At 41.5% G+C, this 26,047-nt stretch overlaps 1 protein-coding gene and 1 non-coding gene across 2 annotated transcripts in view; one reads left to right on the top strand and one right to left on the bottom strand.

Annotated features, from left to right (window-relative positions):
* Positions 1-26,047, bottom strand: part of LOC126342669 (phenylalanine--tRNA ligase alpha subunit) — a 121,791-nt gene that overhangs the window by 80,947 nt on the left and 14,797 nt on the right. Inside the window, exon 2 of the mRNA XM_050001876.1 lies at positions 13,539-13,676. Coding sequence (XP_049857833.1) covers positions 13,539-13,676 — 138 coding nt within the window. The remainder of the gene's footprint in view (positions 1-13,538; positions 13,677-26,047) is intronic.
* On the top strand, positions 12,985-13,059 carry Trnat-ugu (transfer RNA threonine (anticodon UGU)). The gene has a single exon. It is a non-coding gene; the product is annotated as a tRNA-Thr (tRNA).

Raw genomic sequence — 26,047 nt, 5'->3', positions numbered from 1 at the left:
AGGTAAGTTGTAGGGTCAGTATTGCCTCACATGTTCCAACATTTCTGCAGAATCCAAACTGATCTTCCCCAAGGTTGGCTCTCCCAAGGCTTTCAGTATTTCTAATGGAACATTACAAGTTCTTTAATAATAATTTCTTTTAAAATGATTTCACCATCTATTCCACCGCTACATGAGACAAATTTCCAAAAATGCTGACACGTGTATTTATTTCGGACTGACAAACCAAATATTAGTTTCCACAGTTCTAGCTTCAACATTGCATTCATTAATAGTGACATATTTTCAAAGAACCTCTGATCCCGTTTAACCCTCTTGCGGGTGGGATTTCGAAAAATTCCTACTGTGTAAAAACAAGACCTTCTGCAAATTTCAAGTTTCTATCCTTAGTAGTTTGGGCTGGGCAATGGTGAGTGAGTGAGCGAGTGAGTGAGTGAGTGAGTGAGGACATTTCCTTTTATATGTAGAGACTGTGGTCTTCAAAAGATTTTTTTCTTTAATGAGTGTTCACCAATAGTGACGTAAACTGATAGGGCATAAAACAGTGGAGAAGCATGAAGAGACTGCATGTAATTATGGTTATCTCAGTGCCATTTGCCCTCAGTGCTGAAAAGGACCTTGTTTTCCTTGTTGCAGAGAATTAACAATTTACTGGTTGCAATATAGCTCACCCAAGTCCACCAGAAATGTTAATGCAAGTATAGGCAATGCAGAAGGAAGGAAAACATCCTCTCTGAGTCTTCCACTGCGAGAGATACGTTCTAAATTAACGATTGGTCAACTCCCAGATTGCTAGTTTACAGATCAAAGCTGCTGCTGCTGTAGTCTTCAGTCCTGAGACTGGTTTGATGCAGCTCTCCATGCTACCCTATCCTGTGCAAGTTTCTTCATCTCCCAGCACCTACTGCAACCTACATCCTTCTGAATTTGTTTAGTGTATTCATCTCTTGGTCTCCCTCTATGATTTTTACCCTCCACACTGCCCTCCAATGCTAAATTTGTGATCCCTTGATGCCTCAGAACATGTCCTACCAACCAATCCCTTCTTCTGGTCAAGTTGTGCCACAAACTTCTCTTCTCCCCAATCCTATTCAATACTTCCTCATTAGTTATGTGATCTACCCATCTTATCTTCAGCATTCTTCTGTAGCACCACATTTCGAAAGCTTCTATTCTCTTCTTGTCCAAACTATTTATCGTCCATGTTTCACTTCCATACATGGCTACATTCCATACAAATACTTTCAGAAATAACTTCCTGACACTTAAATCTATACTCGATGTTAAGAAATTTCTTTCTTCAGAAACGCTTTCCTTGCCATTGCCAGTCTACATTTTATATCCTCTCTACTTCAACCGTCATCAGTTGTTTTGCTCCCCAAATAGCAAAACTCCTTTACTGCTTTAAGTGTCTCATTTCCTAATCCAATTCCCTCAGCATCAGCTGATTTAATTTGACTACATTCCATTATGCTCATTTTGCTTTTGTTGAGGTTCATCTTATGTCCTCCTTTCAAGACTCTGTCCTTTCCGTTCAACTGCTCTTCCAAGTCCTTTGCTGTCTCTGACAGAATTAGAATGTCATTGGCGAACCTCAAAGTTTTTATTTCTTCTCCATGGATTTTAATACCTACTCCGAATTTTTCTTTTGTTTCCTTTACTGCTTGATCAATATACAGATTGAATAACATCGGGGAGAGGCTACAACCCTGACTCACACCTTTTCCAACCACTGCTTCCCTTTCATGCCCCTCAACTCTTATGACTGCCACCTGGTTTCTGTACAAATTGTAAATAGCCTTTCACTCCCTATATTTTACCCCTACCACCTTTAGAATTTGGAAGAGAGTATTCCAGTCAACATTGTCAAAAGCTTTCTCTAAGTCTACAAATGCTAGAAACGTAGGTTTGCCTTTCCTTAATCTTTCTTCTAAGATAAGTCGTAAGGTCAGTATTGCCTCACGTGTTCCAATATTTCTACGGTTTCCAAACTGATCTTCCCCTAGGTCCGCTTCTACCAGTTTTTCCATTTGTCTGTAAAGAATTCGTGTTAGTATTTTGCAGCTGTGACTTATTAAACTGATAGTTCGGTAATTTTCACATCTGTCAACATCTGCATTCTTTGGGATTGGAATTATTATATTCTTCTTGAAGTCTGAGGGTACTTCGCCTGTCTCATACATCTTGCCCACCAGATGGTAGAGTTTTGTCAGGACTGGCTCTCCCAAGGCCGTCAGTAGCTCTAATGGAATGTTGTCTACTCCGGGGGCCTTGTTTCGGCTCAGGTCTTTCAATGCTCTGTCAAACTCTTCACGCAGTATCGGATCTCCCATTTCATCTTCATCTACATTCTCTTCCATTTCTATAATATTGTCCTCAAATACATCGCCCTTGTATAGACCCTCTATATACTCCTTCCATCTTTCTGCTTTCCCTTCTTTGGTTAGAACTGGGTTACCATCTGAGCTCTTGATATTCATACAAGTGGTTCTCTTTTCTCCAAAGGTCTTTTTAATTTTCCTGTAGGCAGTATCTATCTTACCCCTAGTGAGATAAGCCTCTACATCCTTACATTTGTCCTCTAGCCATCGCTGCTTAGCCATTTTGCACTTCCTGTCGATCTCATTTTTTTGAGAAGTTTGCATTTCTTTTTGCCTGCTTAATTTACTGCATTCTTATATTTTCTCCTTTCATCAATTTAATTCAATATTTTTTTCTGTTGCCCAAGGATTTCTACTAGCCCTTATCTTTTTCTTACTTGTTCCTCTGCTGCCTTCAAAGCTACAGGTGTATAATTTTATTTATTTTTACAGTGGGTTATCATAGGTTTGAGTTATTAAGCAGTGACAACTGGTAAGTTTTCTGCAGGGTGCCATAACCGATACAGTATAAGTTTTGAACAAAGGGAACCTGAACCGTTTGGAATTTTCTGAAAATATTGTTGAATTTGCATAATTCTGTAAAAGTGGTTAGATTAACCATACTATGAGTAGTCAAACTTATTCTAATTTTTGCCATGCTTAACAAATTTAAGAATAGCCTAATTAGACAGTCCTCTCTGTAGTCAGGTTTACCTAAATATCCTATGGGCACTGTTGCTGAAAGGTAAATGGAACGTTTTGTTGTAAAAAGAGGAATTCTTTGCTGTACAAAATGGGAGACTGTGGTGGGTCAGATGTGACAGGTTCCTTAAAGTGGATGCTACATGCATATTTGTTTTGTTTTGTTTCAGGGTGTAAAAACACCTACAGTCATTCTCGCCTGTGTCAGAAAAGTGGAACATGAAAACAAAGAAAGATGTTAAAAATGATTACACGTTAATCCTGATTGATAGAAGAGAAGACAGCTAAAAACAGGGACATGGAGAAAGGTCTATAAAATATGACATAGAGAAACAGTGGTCGTGAGCTAAAATTTGAATGTCCATCACCACACTGCTGAAATGGATGAAACGTAAAACACAGTCAACAGCCCATGCGTCGTTCATTAAAACAGCCAATGACTCAGACGGCAAACACATGCAAGAATGTAAGTGGTAAAAGAAAAGAGCATTCTGTCACGAAATAGTGGACCGTCAAAGACAAAGTGATGAGCATAAAGCAGTGGGGGAGCATCACTTAATAAATGGTAAAGGCTAAAAAGACACACTTGATACACATCCTAGCTAAAATGATCTCCTCAAAGTGGGAACGCCGAGAGGTGGTCATTTAATTCTGAGCTTGTGCCTATGAAGAGAGGACCAGTGGTGATCCTAAAGTGACCCCACTTGCTGACAGACGGCAACACATGGAGCATCAGAGGGAATGTAAGAACTAGCAGGCCAAGGTACAAGGACTGCAGCCTTGGTAGCAGCATCAGCGGCTTCGTTTCCTGTCAGACCGACATGACCAGTAACTCACACAAACATCACAGTGGCTCCAGCAGGTTTGAGCAATGTCGCCAGATGTACTGCTTGGCCTGATACAGGGTGAAGAGCTTTGCTGTAAGTACTGAGTGTTCCAGAAGCTGATACAAAAAAATGTCTGTGCCGATAACGAGGCCACATCCGACATCATGGTCAGTGTGAGAGCTGATAGTGAACATAAAGGTACTATCGCAATGTTCCATGGATAGATCGTGAAACTGAAGGTGATAGAGGGAGGCTGGATTACTTCATTTAGTTCAAAATTTAGTTTACTAGTTCTGTGGCTGCTTGTCTTGTCTCTCCTTTCAGTAATTCCATGTAGTCTTACATCTGTTGTATTAATTACTGATTTCCGACATTATGTGTAAGTGTGTTAAGGCAGGCCTTTCACAGTGGCATAAAGAAGTTAATTCGCCAATACTAGTTACTCAGCAAAGTTGCAAATGATCCAGCCGAGATAAGCATCAAGCTCCTGCAGGCTTTGTTGCATCAGAGTCCAAACATCCCAGTAACTTTCCAGGGCAAAAAGAGAAAACTTATCAAAGAATAAGAAGCAACATGAAAAGGATTAGCTGGATGGACCACATCAGAACACGCTCAATGCCCATTATTAATATACATCAGGTCACGGGCTGTTGGTGACTGTAGTTTCCACGTCAGAGGCACATTAACTGATAATATCCTGTCTCCAAACACAAAATTGTTATTCTGTAATAATAGTCCAGCACAATTTAGAGCTACAATACTTTCAAGGACTGTTTACACAAACTGGGATTTGGGTCACTGCATGCCCAGTGGTCTAGAGTTTCCCGTGTGACCTTCTTGGACTTCCATGAAATTTCATATGAACAGTTTCACATGTTCCCAATGAATGTAATTATCAGCAAGCAGCAGGAAAATAAAATGTTATATTCCATGAACTTTTATTATTAAGTGATTATGTGCAAAATTTCAGTTGTATCCTGCAATTACTTACGGAGATATAAAAAGCTAAACTTTACATTTTTTTCGAGCATTTTTTAAATTTATTTTTTTAGCCGATTTTCCTTCAAGTTGTCCATACACAAAGTGCCCAGGAAATATTTTTATTATTTCACTTAAGAGAGCACAAAAAGTTGTACAAGGTGACCTAATTTTGTTTCTTTCAAGAAAATATTGTCGGAAGTACTATGTCTCAAAGTTTCCAAAACTCATTGGTGCACTGTTGATAGCTGCACTGTGGGATCAAACAAACGGCAAATCTATGTGAGTATTAAATTGGAAAAAGTAAAGCTTTACCAGTGTTCAATGGGAACACGTGCAAATGATCACACAAAATTTCAGCAAAATCTGTGATGGTCATGCAGGAAGACCAGGATTTCTGGTCAGATGAGTATCGGGTAATATCAACAGCAGCAGAAAATGGTATAACAGGTGTAGGATTCGTTATGAATAGGAAGGTAGGGCAGAGGGTGTGTTACTGTGAACAGTTCAGTGAGCGGGTTGTTCTAATAACAATCAATAGCAGACCAACATCGACAACGATAGTTCAGGTATACATGCCGACGTCGCAAGCTGAAGATGAACAGATAGAGAAAGTGTAGGAGGATATTGAAAGGGTAATGCAGTATGTAAAGGGGGACGAAAATCTAATAGTCATGGGCGACTGGAATGCAGTTTTAGGGGAAGGTGTAGAAGAAAAGGTTACAGGAGAATATGGGCTTAGGACAAGGGATGAAAGAGGAGAAAGACTAATTGAGTTCTGTAACAAGTTTCAGCTAGTAACAGCGAATACCCTGTTCAAGAATCACAAGAGGAGGAGGTATACTTGGAAAAGGCCGGGAGATACGGGAAGATTTCAATTAGATTACACCATGGTCAGACAGAGTCCAAAATCAGATACTGGATTGTAAGGCGTACCCAGGAGCAGATATAGACTCAGATCACAATATAGTAGTGATGAAGAGTAGGCTGAAGTTCAAGACATTAGTCAGCAAGAATCAATACGCTAAGAAGTGGGATTCGGAAGTTCTAAGGAATGACGAGATAAGTTTCAAGTTCTCTAGCGCTATAGATACAGCAGTAAGGAATAGCGCAGTAGGCAGCACAGTTGAAGAGGAATGGACATCTCTAAAAAGGGTCATCACAGAAGTTGGGAAGGAAAACATAGGTACAAAGAAGGTAGCTGCGAAGAAACCATGGGTAACAGAAGAAATACTTCAGTTCATTGATGAAAGGAGGAAGTACAAACATGTTCTGGGAAAATCAGGAATACAGAAATACAAGTCGCTGAGGAATGAAATAAATAGGAAGTGCAGGGAAGCTAAGACGAAATGGATGCAGGAAAAATGTGAAGACATCGAAAAAGATATGATTGTCGGAAGGACAGACTCAGCATACAGGAAAGTCAAAACAACCTTAGGTGACATTAAAAGCAACGGTGGTAACATTAAGAGTGCAACGGGGATTCCACTGTTAAATGCAGAGGAGAGAGCAGATAGGTGGAAAGAATACATTGAAAGCCTCTATGAGGGTGAAGATTTGTCTGATGTGATAGAAGAAGAAACAGGAGTCGATTTAGAAGAGATTGGGGATCCAGTATTAGAATCGGAATTTAGAAGAGCTTTGGAGGACTTACGGTCAAATAAGGCAGAAGGGACAGATAACATTCCATCAGAATTTTTAAAATCATTGGGGGAAGTGGCAACAAAACGAATATTCATGTTGGTGTGTAGAATATATGAGTCTGGCGACATACCACCTGACTTTCGGAAAAGCATCATCCACACAATTCCGAAGACGGCAAGAGCTGACAAGTGCGAAAATTACCGCACAATCAGCTTAACAGCTCATGCATCTAAGCTGCTTACAAGAATAATATACAGAAGAATGGAGAAGAAAATTGAGAATGCGCTAGGTGACGATCAGTTTGGCTTTAGGAAAAGTAATGGGACGAGAGAGGCAATTCTGACGTTACGGTTAATAATGGAAGCAAGGCTCAAGAAAAATCAAGACACGTTGATAGGGTTTGTCGACCTGGAAAAAGCATTCGACAATATAAATTGGTGCAAGCTGTTCGAGATTCTGAAAAAAGCAGGGGTAAGCTATAGGGAGAGACAGGTCATATACAATATGTACAACAACCAAGACGGAATAATAAGCGTGGACGATCAAGAACGATGTGCTCATATTAAGAAGGGTGTAAGACAAGGCTGTAGCCTTTCGCCCCTACTCTTCAATCTGTACATCGAGGAAGCAATGATGGAAATAAAAGAAAGGTTCAGTAGTGGAATTAAAATACAACGTGAAAGGATATCAATTATACGATTCGCTGATGACATTGCTATCCTGAGTGAAAGTGAAGAAGAATTAAATGATTTGCTGAACGGAATGAACAGTCTAATGAGTACACAGTATGGTTTGAGAGTAAATCGGAGAAAGACGAAGGTAATGAGAAGTAGTAGAAATGACAACAGAGAGAAACTTAACATCAGGATTGATGGTCACGAAGTCAATGAAGTTAAGGAATTCTGCTACCTAGGCAGTAAAATAATCAATGACGGATGGAGCAAGGAGGACATCAAAAGCAGACTCGCTATGGCAAAAAAGGCATTTCTGGCCAAGAGAAGTCTACTAATATCAAATACCGGCCTTAATTTGAGGAAGAAATTTCTGAGGATGTACGTCTGGAGTACAGCATTGTATGGTAGTGAAACATGGACTGTGAGAAAACTGGAACAGAAGAGAATAGAAGCATTTGAGATGTGGTGCTACAGACGAATGTTGAAAATTAGGTGGACTGATAAGATAAGGAATGAGGAGGTTCTACGCAGAATCGGAGAGGAAAGGAATATGTGGAAAATACTGATAAGGAGAAGGGACAGGATGATAGGACATCTGCTAAGACATGAGGGAATGACTTCCATGGTACTAGAGGGAGCTGTAGAGGGCAAAAACTGTAGAGGACGTAGGTTGCAAGTGCTACTCTGAAATGCAGAGGTTAGTACAGGAAAGGAATTCGTGGCGGGCCGTATCAAACCAGTCAGTAGACTGATGACCAAAAAAAAAGATGATGTTTCAGGAATAACACAGGATTCCATGTCAAGTGGCTATGGCCATTTCAACCAATTCTGCAAAGTACCTTTAAAATTGGACAACAATGCTAGAGTAACAAATGTTGTAACTGTTGTTTGGACAGAGTACGCTATTCAGCAAAACTATGTTTGGAGGTGTTGTGGGTACTGACAATGTTGACAGAGAGCAGGTTTTATCCCAACACATTGGAAACGAGACTTAGCATAAAATAACACTTTTCTAATAAAATCTATCCTTAAAGCTTTTTTAGTTGAGGAGTGTCAAGTTCTTAAAAACTTGTTTGTGAAGCAGTACGTAGTGGCAAAATTGTCTACTGCGAGGTGGAAATCAAATGCTTTTAAATTTGGGAACCTAACCCCCCCCCCCCCCTGCCCGCCCCTCCTCCCATCTGCCACATATTGCTCTCCAACAACTGTGAGAGTAAGGCAAAGGACCTCCTCAAGTTGCTGTCAGGCAAACAGTTTCTTTATGATATAGTGCTGTACATCCTATAATAACCATGAAAGTTGTGAAAGGTATTTATATTCTCATTTATTGGATCTGAAAATGCTACAGAGGGCATTGTCATACCACTATGTGGAAAAAAAGTATTTCATTACATAATGCATCTTTCAGTCCTCATTCTAATAAATACTACTATGAAATTTAGATTACAACTGAGTATTTGAGTATGAGGCTAATATTTCTTTTTATGGAAAATGCTCATACTGAGTGATCCAGGCACAACTCAAAATCCACTCTCACAGCTTCAGTTCCACCTGTACCTCCGCTCAACTTTTGAAAAATTACAGAAGGCTACATTAATGGACAAGCACTTGTGGTGGAAGAAGCCACAAGCAAAGAAATGGTTTAGCCCAAACTAAGGAATTGTTTCCAGACATAATCATATAGTCTGTACCTGAATGTACACTGTTGTGAAATTTCTTGCCAGAATAAAATGCGTGCACTTGCCTTCAACCTTCACTATTTTTATTTTGCCTCTACCAGGATGGGTTGTGAATTGTGCCTGGAAAGACTAAGCACGAGACTGTCAAGCGTCTGGTTCAAGTTTTAGCATGCCACATAATTTCCATCTGTAAGAAAGCTTCATACATTTGTTTAATTAAGTATTATGAATTACAGCCAAGATTGTGTTGCAATAATGATGTAAGATTTCTGAGTTCAGTGCTCAATCCTGATATTGTCTCCAAGGTTTTGAAAAGAATGACACTAAGTTGCAGAGAGGCAGAATTAAAAGACATTTACACAAAGCTTTCAGCCAATGTCCTCATAAGACAAAGAGAAACATACACCATTCATACACACAAGCAAGCACACCTCTCTCAGACATGACCGCCAACTCCAGCAACTCAGGCCAGAATGCAACTACCGTGAGGAACATAAGAAGCAATCTGGAAGGAGTTGGGAAGGGGAAGGGAAGTAGCATACGGGTGGGGGGAGAAACAAATGCTGCCTCGTGAAGAGTGCTGGGACAAACATGCCAACAGGTGCAGTGTCAGGAGGTTGCTGGGCAGGGAGGCTTGATTATGGGCAATTGGTTGGAAGTATTGGTCAATGAGGGCCGAAAATCTTTCAGTGGAGCCACAATAACCAAATACAAAGGGGCATCCAGGATTGTTACATTTGTGGATTTTGGGGAGCATCTAGAAGTTGGGTGTGTGGAGTGTCATAGGAGACGAGGAGGGAAATAGATTCAGGGGAGAGGTCATTTACCAGCTCTGCAGTAATCATTGAATAGCTTTTTATATTGGTATGACTACCAACCAGCTGTCCACCAGGATGAACGGCCAGTGCCCAACGGTGGCGAAGAACAAAGTAGACCACCCAGTGGCACAACATGCAGCTGAACATAAAATGTTCAATTTAAATGCCTTCTTCGCTACCCGAGCCATCTGGATCCTCCCCTTCTCCACCGGCTTTTCTGAGCTGCGCTGATGGGAGCTATCCATATTGCAATTCTTCGCTCTCATAATTATCTCGGCCTCAATTTATGGTAACTTACTGTCCCTACCCTCCATCCAACAGAAATCACCACCACCCCATTCTCATCTCCCACCCTCTTTTTGCTGTTCTCTGCCAACACGTCTGGCCATCTTTCCCCATTCATCTCCTTTCCATTCCCTTTCTCCTCATCTCCCTGCTGAACAACCACCTGATGCTGCACCTTTCAGTATTTTTGTCCCTGCATGTTCCGTTAGGCAGCATTAGTCTCTCCATGCTCCCTCCCCCTTACGCTACTACACCTTCTCCTTACTTTCCCCCTCCAGATTGCTGCTTCCAGCCCACTTGATAGTTGCTCTCTGGCCCGAGCTACCGAAGTAGGTGGTCATGCGTGCATGAGGCATCGTTTGCCTGTGTGTAGGAATGGTGAGTTTCTTTTTTGCTGATGAAGGCTGTGGCCAAAAGCTTTGTGTAAATGTTTTAATTGTGCCTGTCTGCAACTTAAGATGTCATCTACACCATAAGCAACAATCTATCTTTTGCTACTTGGCTGACATTCCTACCTGGAGATTCCTATTGTTTCAAAAAGAAATCATATCTTTGGTACTAATTGAAAAGTTTGAAGCTCAAACGCAGGGCTCAGTAGGGCAAATACAAAGCTGAAGGAGATATTTATAGTGATCAGAAACCCATAGCCCAAATATGGCTCAAAACATTTTGTTTGGCTCACAAGGTCATCATAGTTTTGATCTTGATAAACAAACAAAACTAATAGATTTTTCATAGAAGAATAAGTTCCAAAATAACCAACTCGATAATTAGAATGCTTCAGTGTTAATTGTATCTATTTTACATTGTCTGATAGCAAACAACATAGGAATATCAATTTCGCAATTGTCTGCACAGTGACGTGACTACAAAAGTACAAGGTTGCAATGAGTAAGAAACTATAAAAGCGTTTATTCTTCAAGTAGTGGTACCTTTCTAACAACTGCTCTGCAGGCATCAAAACACTACATAAGATTTAATCATGTCATGTATTAATGTATTTCACATGTGTCAACAAGCAGTGACTCCATCAGCACAGATATTTGAAGCTTAAATTTTGTTTCAATTAGTGTACAGCAACAGTGTCTTGCTCAAAAACTTCTACCACGATAAAAATATGCAATAAATGCAAGTCAATGGACAAACATTAAAATAACTACCCTTCTTTTTAATTTGTGTAGGAAGAGCACCTATTTCAAAGAAATACAATTTGAACACATTATGAATTTCTCCATGTGAAGAAGTATCTAGCTCTTATAAATGATGCTCAACAGACTTAAATTTTGTCATTACAGCCAAAACTGATGACACAACAAAATATGTTTACAAAGGAAGTAAACAAAAATGTTGCCATTATGAGCTAAATACCATGTTGCCAAGATAATAGCAAACACTGAACAGTATTTCCACAATCATGCTGAAGTACACACACTATCAAATATGAACAAAATTTCCCTCCACCTCAATGTCAAGTCTAGTTTTCAAACCTCTTAAATTACAATAATACTGAGTTGCGAATGTAAATTATCTCTACTTCATAGCTACAAAAGCTCGTGTATTATTCTACATTTTTTATTCTTGAATAAAATTGTGCTTTAAAAGCATTTGAGGTTTTTATTTCACAAAATTACTATACACATTTCATTTTTAACCATTTTCTAATAATATACTGATAAAACAAAAAGGTTATTGAATCACAAACTATGCTTATTCATCACTTACAAAATATTTAAGTTTGAAACATGCACCCCAAACACCGTCACATTCCGACAGTGTAGGCCGTAGATACTAAAAGGCTGTCACAATCTCTGGTTTAAAAGAAAGCTATTTTTATAAAAGTCAAAGTTATTCTATGCTTTCAAAGGTAAAGTCAATTATATTAAAACTTTCAACATCACTGCATATGAGAGCTATGATGAGCTAAAACACCTGACTTGCCTGAAGCTGAAGCTAAAGTTCTGAAATGTATTGTAAGAAACAAATATATGGGGGGGGGGGGGGGGGGGAGTCAAATGAAAACAAAAAGTGTAAATAAAAATCAACATTTCACACCAGTGTTCATTCACTGTTCATTAAGTTAGAAGTACTGTTACCAGTGATGTAAGGAATGCTCTTCAGGTGGAGTATACTACAGACAAGCAAAATGCAGCCACAATACCAGTTCAAAATGGCTGCCCCATTTGCAACATGCACCAAAGAAAAACAGCATTCTGGCACAAATTATCTGAACAGTGAAGGTACGAAACCTAATGAAATCCATCAACAAATGGAGGTATAGCATGGTGGTGAATGTCTATCTCTGCAGCAAGTGTATGAGTAGAGTAGAAAATTCAGAAATGGCGTGAATTTGTGACAGACATTCTGCGCCCAGATCAGGCACAGCATGTTGCACAACAGAGTCTAATGCAGCAGCTGAAGCTATTTATTGTGATGGAAAATCACCATCTGACAGTGTATGAAATAGCTGCAAATCTGAATATTATTCATGGCTCAGCACATCACATCAATCATGAAGTGCTTAAGTTTTGCAAAGTGTCTACAAGATGGGTGCCATGGCAGCTCACTCCATAAATGAAAAATTGATACTCTGTCACATCCACCATACTCACCAGGCCTCATTCCGAGTTATTGCAGTATGTCTGGACAACTCGAAGAGGTGCTGTGACGAAACATATTCATTCCAATGAAGAGGTGCAGCATGCTACGCATACAACCAACAGAATTTTTTATAAGGGGGATCTGTGCACTTCATATGCACTGCAGGAAGTGTGTCAAGCAACAGAGAGACTAAGTCAGAAAATTATACACTTGTGTTCCATTTGCGTTCTGCTTCAAAATTTTACATATAAAAAAGAATATGAATTTATCCTAGATTTTGGAACTGTTAGTAGCTTCCTTGGGGAGGTACTAGGACAGACTGGAGGAGGAAGGGAAGGCCACTCAGACCTCAGGATGGAAATGTGGGTCTCACGGGAATCATGCAAGGGATAAACCCCTGCAGTCACACTATCCACTGTGCCCTCGGTGGCTCAGATGGATAGAGCGCCTGCCATGTAAGCAGGAGATCCCGGGTTCCAGTCCCGGTCGGGGCATACATTTTCAACTGCCCCTGTTGACGTATATCAATGCCTGTCGACAGTGTAGGGTCTTGATTTAACTATAATTTCACACAGGATGAGAGGCAGTCGTATATGGTGAGAACAAGGGCATCAACGCTAAAGGAGAAGAATTGGTAGGGCATGGTGCCCAAGATAGTACCATATGTAGACTGGTTATCTTCCTTCGCGTCTTTTAAATTCTAATGTCAGAGAATATGAATAAAGGATTACTTTATTCCTGGGAATCAACAAAACAACAGTTTTAAATCCAAAACTTTCTTAAACTTTTCTATGAACAGTGTAAGTTTTGTTATTTTCTCATAAATATCAGCCGCAGGAAGAAAATTTACTAATCTGTACGAGAAATTGCATGGCAGTTCAAGTTAAACTGTCTGTTTAATAAATTATGAGATTAATTGCTACTGTCTATTTTACACAAGTTACCCAAAACTTGGCTGCGCTTCATTACATACCTTTAAGTCTTTAAGGGGCATTCCCTCTGGAGAAATAGCATAAAAGGTTCGTGCCTCATGGCTTCCTTTATCAGCAACCACTGTCCCTTCCTCTGTCAGTTCCCACTTCTGATGTGATACTGCCTCTGTTGATACCAGCTGTAATTGCAACCAAATTTAGCAACAGTGTACTATAAAATTTGTTTCACAGTGAAAAATTTAATGCCAGTAAATTAACAGTACTTGCATAGTACTGGAGACTATAGCCAGGAAAATGTTGTTCTCTTTTGAAATATTACATTAGCTGTCACAGTGTGTATTATGACAGCACATACCAGCCCTCCCACATCACATGTCAGTGAGAAATATAGATAGTGATAACAGATTTACATGTAGCATATTTCAATGTCTATGTTCATTCCATATTTAATGCATTTTTTGCTACAAAAACTAAATGTAAACACAGAAAAGCTGTACTACGTATCAGGCAATTCTTAACAAGTATTTTCGTTAAAATTATGTATAAATTGCATATCGTATGCCAACCACGAAAATGCGAGGCGGATTCACAATGTGCCTGTTATCAAACATTGCAGCCAAGAGCTCTAAAATACTCATGACAAACCTCCAAGGAAAGTTCTTAATGCAAGGTAATATTAAGATACACTAGAAGCAGTTGCAAAATGGTGAACACACATGAAACACTAGAGAAAAGCTATGACGCTCTCATAAAAGTTGCACCATAAAAATTGAAAATTAACAATAGTGAGATGTTCATGATTGATTATCATTTTCCCAGTAAAGTCAGGTCCCACACGACAGGAAATTGCATATTCACAGCAGTAAACAAGATTTAGAAAAAGCTTTGTACAATGCAGACTGGTTGTAAATGACGTAAATTTTTCATGCACAGTATGTTTTATCATCAAAAGTGGAAAATAGTGCAGCAGATATACAGGAATCAGAGAGTAGAAGCCAATATAAAAGAACGCAATGCAAAATTTACTGGAGTAAATAAAGGCATTTGGTAGGAACATAACCTTTCCCTCATTACTTTTCAACATAGGCCTACACAATGAGTAGGCAACAATTGGATGTATTGATATGTATGTTGAAAAAACAGCTATACATGGCCGAATTTAGTATTTTGCTTTAATCATAGTCTGATCTGCACATCTGATGTCACGCTCCGAAAGGGGAAAGGGGGGGGGGGGGGGGGGGGGTAGTTGGATTCAGCTCGCCAACACAGAAAGTGGCCTGCCTAGAGGTATGTAAACATTGTAAATGGTGGTTGTTGAGGTTTTTTGGACTTGCACAGCTATTGGTTGCAATGTTGTATGATGAGGAACCCACTCTGTGTGAACCAATTTACTGATTGCATCACATGGCACCTCAGAAAAAGCATGGTTCTGACAGAATGTACTCGGAGCATTGGGATATAGTCAAAAGTGAAGTGCGTTTCTTGTAGAGTACCACCAAATTGCAGAAGAGGAGGAGATAAGGCTTTGTAGTTCCAGTAGGTAACAGTACTATCCTTTACAGTTCCACTGAATGATCACATTTTGGGTTCCCAAATTAGGAATGAAGGGGTCAGGAGGACTGGTCACGCACTCCAGATCTCTGCCTGTCGCCGATGGTGATGGAACCACATCAAGGAACATTGATTCAGAATTTGATGGTTCTCCTCCTCCTCTTTCACAGTCTTTGGTGGCTCGGGTTCTTGCTAGGGCCTATACACAATGAATCTTGCTAGGGCCTATACACAATGAGTGGGCAGTCCTGAGACCAGAGGTCACAGTCCCTTCGATCACTGGACAGTGTCCAGCTTCTCACCTGTGGGTTTCCAGGGACATAGGCCCCAAGGAGGAAGTTGTTCCTCAGGGCAGGTGTGGAAAATGGTTCCCGAAGATGGTGCCGTGGGAATGACAAGAGAGGGTGGAGGGAGAAATAGTTTCAAAAAAACTGAGGTAGTGGAAGTTATGGTTGTGACTTTCACATCATTGGATGTCATATCAACAGGATGTAGGCATTCATATTTCTTATATGCTTCAGTGTATGACAGGTAGTCACTAGATATATATTTCTGTACTAGCTGAGACCAAGGTATTTATTTACAGCTGTGTCAGACGTCATAGGACTTTGTATATGTCTGAAGTAGTATGATTAGGGGAAATGAATGAAGAGCTTGTTTGCTTCACAAACACAGGAGAGAGCCACATAGAGCTGGCTGTACAAAAAGCAACATACACTAAGGTCCATGCCTGTAACATGAGCATCTGGCTTTGTTTATGGTCATGGCATAACATAAGCTCACTGAGAATTGTACACGTTTACAGTACGTGGTAGACTGTTAGAAATAAGTGGGATTTTGTTTACAAAGAGCCACTCACTTGCACCACATCCCATCAAATTTTTTGCTTCTATGATGATACATTGGAAAGATATATCTAAGTCTCTGTGAGTGAAGGTTCTGGGGAGCAAGATAATGCATAACACTCTCTCAGTTACATTACTTCACTTTTGGAAGGAGTTTCCCAAGAGCGACTTTGTTGTGTTCTGCCCACTCGTCTAATATTGGACGACCTAGGAAAGGTGCTGTCTCGGATCGCCAGACAACAATTCAAGCAAATCATATTAACAGAGTTGTTTATGAAAGGAAATGATTACAATACTTAACTCTATGAGGTACATATGCATCACAATATACACAATTCATAATACAAGTGAACCAATACAGTTTCTAAGTCACTACTGTGGCGTTCGTAGGTCGGCTCAACTGGAACTCTGGCCACGGCCGGTGGAACGGCGCTTATATCCTCTTGGCCTAGATGTCACTCCTGTCTCAGTGTCATCCTAGGGAGGGGTCTATCAGCATACTATTCGCTTATGTTGTCTCACATCCCTCTCTGCTCTTCCACTGTTGAGCATCGTGTCAGTGTTTGATGTTACACTGGAACAGAGTTAGTGTCAGATGTTCTCGAGCGGCAGCACATCTCACCACATGATCATTGATTAGGATCTTGAAACCGCATAACCCTCAATTTTTTAAGTGTTGTGGTATATTCAGAAACTGTCTATCATTCTTGGAGATTAGCATATTCACACAGACAAATGCACAGCCAAGACAGTTATACAGTTTTTTTATTAGTATAGGTTTTCTTCTTCTTCTTCTTGAAGACTGGGCAAACTAGTGAACATGGAGGATGGTGTTCCGTAGAACTGAGACACACAAGATGGTTGTTTACAAGGACTGCAGTGATTGTCCATGATTACAAAGTTGCTATATCTAGGCTCCGCCAAGCAGTGGGATGACAAATGACCAAAGAAAACAACTCACTGGCACTAGGATGTAAGGTTTCACATCGTAACTGAAGGGGATTTGGGGGAAGACACTCTTCAAAGGCTACAAAAACAGCATCTGTACCTATTCTATTATCCTTCAGAACTTTTTGGATGTGTTAGACAAAATGTACACCTTGCCACTCAAGATTAGCCCATGGCTCCTTGTCTGTTTGGAGCGTGAGGTCTCGATGGAAGATGAGTCCTTGGACCATATTCAAAGTCCTGAGCAGGTCACTGACATGTCACCCAAATGTTCACATGACAGCAAAGCTGTAAACTGTGCAGCAGAAGAGTCTTTCATCAACACGATCCATTGCACATTTTGCCTAATGACTCAGCTCCTCCAAATTTATGTTCGATACGCTCAAAAAAAAATTATGGCTTTGACACAGTAAAGTATCTCCAACAGATTACGTATGTACTATTTACTGAATAAAGTGTTCCACTCCTAGACATCTGGCTTTCCCTCTTTTCATGGGGTAGCCAGGGTAGGGAAATCAATCTGTCTGCACCAAAGTTTCGATTCCTCTCTGAAGAGATGGCAGAATCAGAACGAACATCTGGTATAATCCAGGTGCAAAATATCTTCCATGATGTTACCTACTCCTGATAAAGGATTCTTCACATGGGCACCACCTAGCCACAGCAAAGGCCATCTGGCACAATGGCTATTGCTGGGAGCCCTGATGCCTCAGGAAGACAGACATATTCCTCAACATGTGTTTAGGCGTAGTAGCCCAAGCACCTGTAGTCTGATCCCTGCCATTCCATGGGGCTTAACTGAAAGGATAAATAAAGACCCCAGTTTGGCTAATGCACTGGCCTTGAAGTGCAAATAAGAACCTACGCATGGATTGCGCAAGATTATCTTTAACACTACATGCAATAGGCACTATTCAAGGCATTCTTCCTCACTTGGTTCGCACTACAAAACAATTTGGAAAATGAAGATCAAACTCAGAAGGGGACCACAAATTACTTCAGCCAAAAGGTCGTGAATGGAAGAGAATTCCAAGAAAGGCAGGTAGAACCTATGGAATAGCTGGGTTGACATCAAAGATTGCCACCTTGACAGAGAGCAAGGGAAGGAAGGATAGTCAAGAGATGAAATGTAACAGTAAAGGATAGGAAGGAGGTGCTGCAACAGTTTGGGACTCTGTGATTGCCGAGCACTTATGCACTAAAGGGTTGTGAGCCTCCGAGAGGAGTAAAACTGAAGATAAAAAAGTTGTAAAAACTTAACCCAGAGTACAAGTTTTCTTGTACTGTGTAAGGCTTAAAATGAAGTTGGGCCTCCGAATACACTAAGGTGGCAATTTGTTCCATCCCTGCCTGTGTATCTGAAGATCTGATACACCCAGACCTGTGAGACAGTGCGCAGCATGTTTCCTGAATGGCTTGGTCCCCTGCGGTTGATTCCTGAACAGCCACTAAAAGTTGGGATGGACTGTGACACTAAATGCCAATGACTGAGGCAATGCCGAGATTTTGAGGGCCTGATGAGCCAGAAGGAAGCATCACCAAATGCGGAGTGGTGGTCCACCAGCCCCTGCAGACAGACTGTGAACTGGGCTGGTCCCAAACTGGGCTCCAGTTGACATCCAAATGTCCTCATGGTGGACAGCATTTAATACCTAGAGGTAGGAATTATGGGCTGATCCAATAATTTCATAATTTAACCACGATCTGACAAATGCTCTATAAAACTGAAGGAGGTGCATTCTGTCAACTCCTCACACCTTTCCGCTGAAGCACTTCAAAATATTCAACAATTTGAAGCCTTTTGTTTGCCGGTCTGTCAGGTACACGAGCCAGATTAATTTTGAGTGAAATAGTATGCCCAGAACTGCATACTGTCCTTAAAATTTAAAATAGTGTCCCCTACTGTGAGTTCCAGTAAGTGAAAACTGCAACAAGCACTATTAAAACTGACCCAAGAAGTCTTCTCAAGTGAAAACCAAAAACCAGTTCTACTAGCCCAAATTTCCAACCTCCTTAAGGTCATCTGAAACTGCCTTGTCATCAATGTGAGATTGGAAGAAGAGTATAAGATTGTGAAGTCATGCACAAACAAAGAACTTTTAACTGGGCTTCCGACTGCAGAAGAGATGCTGTTGATAGTGACTGTGAACAGTGTGGCACTGAGTACACTGCCTATGGGAAACCCATTCACCTGAACAAAGTGGTCAGAGAGAGAGAGAGAGAAAAAAAAAAAAAAAAAAAAAAAAAAAAAAAAAAAAAAAAATAAAAAAAAAATAAAAAAAAATCACCAATGTGATGAGAAATGGCAGATGCGTCCACCTAGTCCCCATTCATGAAGTTGTAGAAGGATGTTGTACCTCCAAATGGTGGTATAGTATCGAAAAACATACCAACTAAATGGTATTTATGTAAGAAAGGTTACTGCATAGCCTTCTCCAGTAAATCAACTGTGGAAACTGCACTGGGAGTAGCATAAGTGGCTCCAGCGTTCTGAGGACCCAGACAATGTGACAGTTGACTATGCACTCTAGAGTACTAGCCATCAGTGGGTAAATTCTACACTTCCTTAACTATTAGCTCTGGTACAATCCTTATCCGGTTCCCATACCAGAATTAATATTGCTTCCTTCTGATTTGGCCCTGGAGCTGTGCCTCTGGCTGCACACAAAGCTGATTCCAGCTTCCACATAGAGAATGGAAGACTGTAATCTTCTCATTACATTAGAAGAAGGGAAGCCTTCTAAGAAACATCTGAAACTCAGGAGTTCGTCTGGATTTAGCAGTTATGGTAAAAATACAATGACCTGAAACCTGAGCCATGACTTTAGTCATGTCCTTCAAGAATCCCTTTCTCAAAATGGCCGTAATGGGAAGTGTACTGTCCTTGCCTGAAATCCACTTTATTGAGTGCAAATTTGTGCAGCATATGTGGACTGACTAATGTTGAAAATTCCTTCCACAAGTTCCTTGACTGTTCCCTTACCACTTGCCTTGCTAGTGCTCTCGAGACCTGAAGGCACAAACATTTTCAGTAGTTGGATGGTGCTTATATTGTCACAAAGCTGCATGCTTGGATCTGAGTGTCAAGTTACATTCTTCATACTACCAAGAGACAGGTCATCATCTGAAGTGGTTACTAGACTGGGGAAAGGAAATGGTATCAGCTCACTGGATCACACAGACGACATGGTTCAGCACCTCCTGGGTACATTCTTGTTATTCAGAGAAGGGCTGGTAACTATACAGGTATCGAATTGCCCTTTGGAGCATCCACCTTTTTGGTCTCCTGTCTACCACAGTCTAAGTCAGCAGGTGAATCTGCAGCACTTCCCACTGAATTGAGTCTGCAATAGCTGGAGAGAAAATACAAAGGTCAGTGGCTAAGAAGACGACCCTCAGGTACAGGATGAACTGAGAGCATGATCCAGCTCCCTCATAGTAAAGGCGAAACTGTAGCACTCACGATTTGGAGAAGAGAAGGGGATCGCCCAAGCCTCCTCCACTTGTTTCCAGTGGATGAAGGCAGAGTGAAGGTGGGAAGGGATCAAAACTTCTGCAAAATGGTCGCTCAGGATGTTGGAGATAGCAACAGGATCCAAGAAGACATCGGCACCTACTGTCAGGCCAGAAATGGAGGAATCGATCATGTTTCCAGAGAGCTGTCAGCGGTTGGCCCACACAACAACAGAGGAAGGTGGGGAACTGTTAAAAGAACTAGTGAATGAAATCCAACTAGCTCGTTTGCTATCCCGAAGAACTTGATAACACTTTGCGTGCATGTTTATAATGAATGCAGTTTTTCAGTGTAGAGCACTGAGCAGTGAGATCACGTCTCCGTGCGTGAATTACGTCGCAGTATGCCTCAGTCCACAATGGGACTGGGACACGGCATGGTAAAGAGGAAGCGTGAGGAATGGTATGTTCTGCAGCAGTGAGGATAATGTTGGTGATATAGTCCACCTGATCATCACAACTGAGGAAATCTTGTTTTGCTAAGGTGACCAGGGAGGAGTAAAGCTGCCAGTCAGCCTTGGTAAGCTGCCATTTTGGCATGCACGTGGATGGGGTAGGAGTCAGCAAATGGATAGCATATGGGAAATGGTTACTCGAGTAGGTGCTAAAAAAAAAAAAAAAACGGACCACTCAATACAATGGGCAAGCTGGGCAGTGCAGAAGGATAGGTCCAAATAGGAATAAGTATGCGAGGAGTTGGAAAGGAAAGTAGGTGCTCCAGTGATAAGGCAGAAGAGGTTAAAATGGTTAAGAAGGTCAGCCAAGAGGGCACCTCTCTGACAGGTCCTTGGAGAACCCCAAAGGGGGTGATGCGCATTAAAGTCACCAAGTAGGAAAAATGGGGGAGGTAGCTGCCCAATAAGCCTAAGGAAGTCTGCCCTGGTGACATCGAATGACGGAGAGGCAGAAATGGTACAGAGGAAAAAAGTCAGGGGGGAAAGAGGGGGGGGGGGGGGGGGAGGAAAAGGTGAACTGCAACAGCTTGAAGATGGGGAGACATGATGTTTGGTTTGTGGGGTGCTCAACTGTACGGTTATCAGTGCCCGGAAGATGGGTTGTCAGGGAGATGGGTCGACTATGAATGTCATCCCTTATGAACAGCATGACGCCCCAATTACATGGAATGCTGACCTCAGGGGGAAGGTTGAAATTATAAGGTAGGAAATGTGAAAGCTCAAATCGGTCATAAGGGCGCAATTTCATTTCCTGAAGGCAGAGTACAAGGGGATGCTGCGAAGTTAAAAGCAGCCATAAGTCCTCTTTATGGGATCAAAGGCTGCGAACGTTCCATTGGAGGAACACCATGATGAGAAAGATGTAGGGGTGTCACCTCAGCTGCAGTCTAGTGACAGCTGGTGAAGAGTCACTGCTAGAATGCACAGAAGCAGGAGCATCCTGCTCCATGGGGTCCACAGTAGCATCGTCTTGGTTGTGCAATCTGTCTGTGGAGTCCAACACTGAAAAACGTTTGGCGGTGTGCACTGGTGACACGGACGTCAGCCGGGCTAAGGTATCATGTGGAGACACCGTCAAAGAGGTTCTTCGAGTTAGCGAAGAAAAAGACTGTTTGCCTTTGGTGAACTTCTTCAAGTCTTTCTGGTTAGAGGAAAAAACGTGCACGCAGAAGGTACAATACAACAGAAAATTGTGGATATAGATCGGCAGAGGGCCCCAAAGACCCCATCCACGAAGCGTAGAAAGGATGTGACGACGCCAAGTCGTATCATACGCCTTCCGCATGTCGAAAAAGACAGCGACCAGATGCTTACGGCGGGCAATGGCAGTACGGATGGCCGACTCCAGGCTCACCAGATTGTCGGCGGCGGAGCGGCCTTTACGAAACCCACCCTGAGACAGAGCCAGAAGGCCCCGAGACTCCAGTACCCAATTCAAGCGCCGGCTCACCATCCGTTCAAGCAACTTGTAAAGAACGTTGGTGAGGCTAATGGGACGGTAGTTGTCCACCTCCAAAGGGTTCTTCCCTGGTTTCAGAATGGAGACAACAAGACTTTCCCGCCATTGCAACGGAAATTCACCCTCGACCCAAATGCGGTTGTAAAGATCGAGGAGGCGTCGCTGGCAGTCCACTGAAAGGTGTTTCAGCATCTGAGAGTGGTTGCTATCCGGCCCAGGAGCGGTATCAGGAGAGGCGGCGAGGGCACCGCGAAATTCCCACTCACTGAATGGAACATTGTACAATTCAGGATGGTGAGTGCGAAAAGAAAGACTCCGACGTTCTATCCGCTCCTTAATGGAGCGTAAGCCCAATGGGTAGTTGGCAGAATCGGAATTCAGAGCAAAGTGCTCTGCCAAGTGGTTTGCAATGACGTCTGAGCCAGTACAAACTGCTCCATTCAGTGAGAGCGCAGGGACACTGACAGGGGTCCGATAGCCATAGAGGCGACGAATCTTGGCCCAGACCTGCGATGGAGTGACATGGAGGCCAATGGTGGACACATACCGCTCCCAGCGCTCCTGCTTGTGTTGGCGGATAATGCGGCTGACTCGCGCACGCAGCCGTTTGAAGGCGATAAGGTGGTCGATTGAGGGATGTCGCTTGTGACGCTGGAGCACCCGCCGGCGAGCTTTGATTCATGAGATGAACCTCCACAATTTCTACACATAACCCTCCCCTTACATGCCACAGTGGTAAGACCAAACCTTTGACATCTGAAGCATATAAATGGGTTGGGGAATAATGGTCGAATTCTGGAGTGTTGAAGGTTGAATAGACATTGCACTATTTTCCAATGTGCCTTTAACTCTCCTCATACAGTTCTGCACTTCTGTGACGGCCATATTTTTCCATTCTTCACTCAACTTCCTGACAACCATATCTGTATTATATCATAGTAGTAAAAATGCCTTTACGAGAGTTAAGGGTGTTGTGCAACTCAGTCACAACAGGATAGTTACCCGAGGCCTTGCATCCTAGGATCTTAGATACTTTGAGTAACACAGCAGATTAAACTAGAATTGATCCTTTGCAGAGTTATTTAATGCATTTTAAAGACTCAGCTATATTCTCCAATGCCTTGTGGATATGGAAAGGAGAGACCACCTAAGGGTTCCCTCTTCTCTCTGGATTGTGATGGACGTTTTATTCTGGCAGGCAAACTAGTGTCCTGGTACCATAATTATGTGACTACTACTAGGGTGGACTGACCAAGTTTTCTCTGTTGGGTGGGTGTAGGTGCTACCCGATGATAAACTCGTCCCATCAGGAGCAGACGTGAATTGATGTTCCTCCATAGGAATCCTAAGAGCCACAAGGGAAACTAATGCCAACCCCCCCGCTTGCCTGGGCAAGCCTTACACAATTGCAGCACAGCACGTGCCTCAGATGTTGCCTGCTACAGACTGTTTTACGAAACAGCCGTTCACCCCACCAACGCACAGCACACCCAGAAGCCGCGAGGTCTTTTATAGAAGTGTGCACCTTCCTTGCTGTCCAGGCAGCGAACCAAAGACTCATTTTCTGAAGCACACTATGTTCCACTGCCGCATCTAATGATGGTCCGTAAAATATGGCAGCACAGAAAACCTGAGGTTGCAGTGAGTGTATCCAATCACTGTGTGGGAAGGTGGTTGTCACAGTTGACAGAAGTTAACAAGACTGCACGCCAAGTGTGATGCTACCTGAAGGGTGTGGTCAGGGAAACTCTAATGACTATCGTAGTGTAATAGGAAACCAATACATGATCTTTTCCCAGCACATGTAATTCTCTGCTCAATGCATCGAAATGGCTTTGTGCTAGCATTAATGTTCTGAAGATAAAAAGTCTCCATCCATATTTCAGAGGAGCAAGTACTTGGGAGGAGGTAGTTGACAAAAATACAATGCTAATCAGATTTAGCACATGTGTCACAATACTTTGCTAGAGTCAGAAGGCAGAAAATCTAAAGCTGGAAATGAAAAGGATGCAGATAGATACTTGACAAATCAGTGATGTCTGAATGAGAGTATTTTTTTGGAGTAGGGACCAGATGATTATTCACACTGGGTCAGACACTAGTAGAGCAAAAGTACACATAATTAGTAGGGAAACTGAAAATATTGTAAAGGATTAACTGCAGCAAACATAAGCAACAGTATCGATGAATGGATATCCAACAAATATTTTTACCACACCTGTACACTTCTCAATTACATGTACAGATGAGAGTAAAATTGAAGACGTATTTAAAAACATCAATGAAATCAAAAACTATGGAAAGAAAATGAGAATTTTATCTTAATGAAAAAATTGTATGCAGTCACTGGTGAAGGCAGAGAATGGAAAAATAATGTGAGAATTATGACTTAATAAATGAAATGAGAGAGCAGTTAAGCACTATAATCACGTAGGCCCTACGAGACACTAAATAGTCATTGTGAAAACACTTTTTGAAAACTGTTCGGAAAGAGAGTTTAAATGAAGATTATTTGGTCAAATAAGATATCAGATTTACTGTATTTCGATGAAGCAAACACCAGTAAGCAATTTAGGGACTGCATGAGTTACTCAAGGGCAGGCACTGATAGCAACTATAATAAGATAGGGAGCTTACTAATGAAGTGAAATTCATGAAGGTTAAGAAGAGGAGCTGCAACCTGAAGAGAACAAAAATAGAGGTTGCCTTGGGAGAACAAGTGACAATGATGCTTGAAGTTGTTACTGATTTGGAAAACTGGTGCAACAGCCTTCAAAGAATGCAGTAAATGCAGCAGGAAAAGTGCAATGATTGGAAATGGTAGAAAAGAGGAACTACAGGTAACATAAGACCAACTGGAATTTTAAAAGGAGCAATGAAAACACCAAAATTTTGAAAGTGAACAGCAAGTGAGTGGGCCAGTTAGAAATGAAATTAATCAGAAATGTATAAAAGCTAACAAGGAGTGGATGATGGGCATATTTTACAAGATACACATAAAATTGAAACCAAGTATCAAAGGTGGCACACAGAGATAATAAAAGATAATAAACAATCACTATGGTGAGCAAAGAACGAATCCAGTGATTCAACGTGAAAAAAGGTAATTGGATAACAGAATCAGAAATAGGATGATGAATGGAAACAATAGAAACTTTACAGTTTGGCAGGTTAGGCCATTTCAAAATGAGTATAACATCAGATGTAACAACATGTGCCCATGGCCCTAACTCTAGAGGACTTTTTTCCTTTAATATTGATTGTGGTTATCTCTAGCATGCTTGCACTTTCATACTACTACAAAAAATGCACCCTATTTTACTATTCCCTGACACCCCAAAACATGCACGTGAAAATCTGGTGCAAAATAACCAGAAGAAAAAAAAAAAGGCACATTAAGGGTGTGGATTAGGGTAAATCACTAGTAATACTCAATATCAGCTCAAATTTCTCTAATATAACTGCTTTTGAGTAAGCGTTTAAGGAGAACAAGCAGAGTAAGTGTTTAAGGAGAAAAAACAGCTATGGTCACCATTTTCGTATCCACCCCCAGGGCAGAAGCAGTGAACCCAATTTGTCTGCGTGTAGAGTAAATTCTGTGAGCTAGTGTGAGAAAGTGTTCCAAATGTTTGTGTAGTATGTATATGAGATGGAGCCTGGGAACCAGGCTGGTATTCACCTAGAGGGATTTGGAAAACCACCTGAAACCAACATCCATGCTCCCAGCACACCAACCCCTTATCATTAATCCACCGGATGGGTTCTATCTGGGGCTGGCA

This window comes from Schistocerca gregaria, chromosome 1, assembly GCF_023897955.1.
Source record: "Schistocerca gregaria isolate iqSchGreg1 chromosome 1, iqSchGreg1.2, whole genome shotgun sequence".
Classification (NCBI taxonomy): Eukaryota; Metazoa; Arthropoda; class Insecta; order Orthoptera; family Acrididae; genus Schistocerca; species Schistocerca gregaria.
Note: the sequence above shows the minus strand (reverse complement) of the source record. Positions and strands in the feature narration are given on the sequence as shown.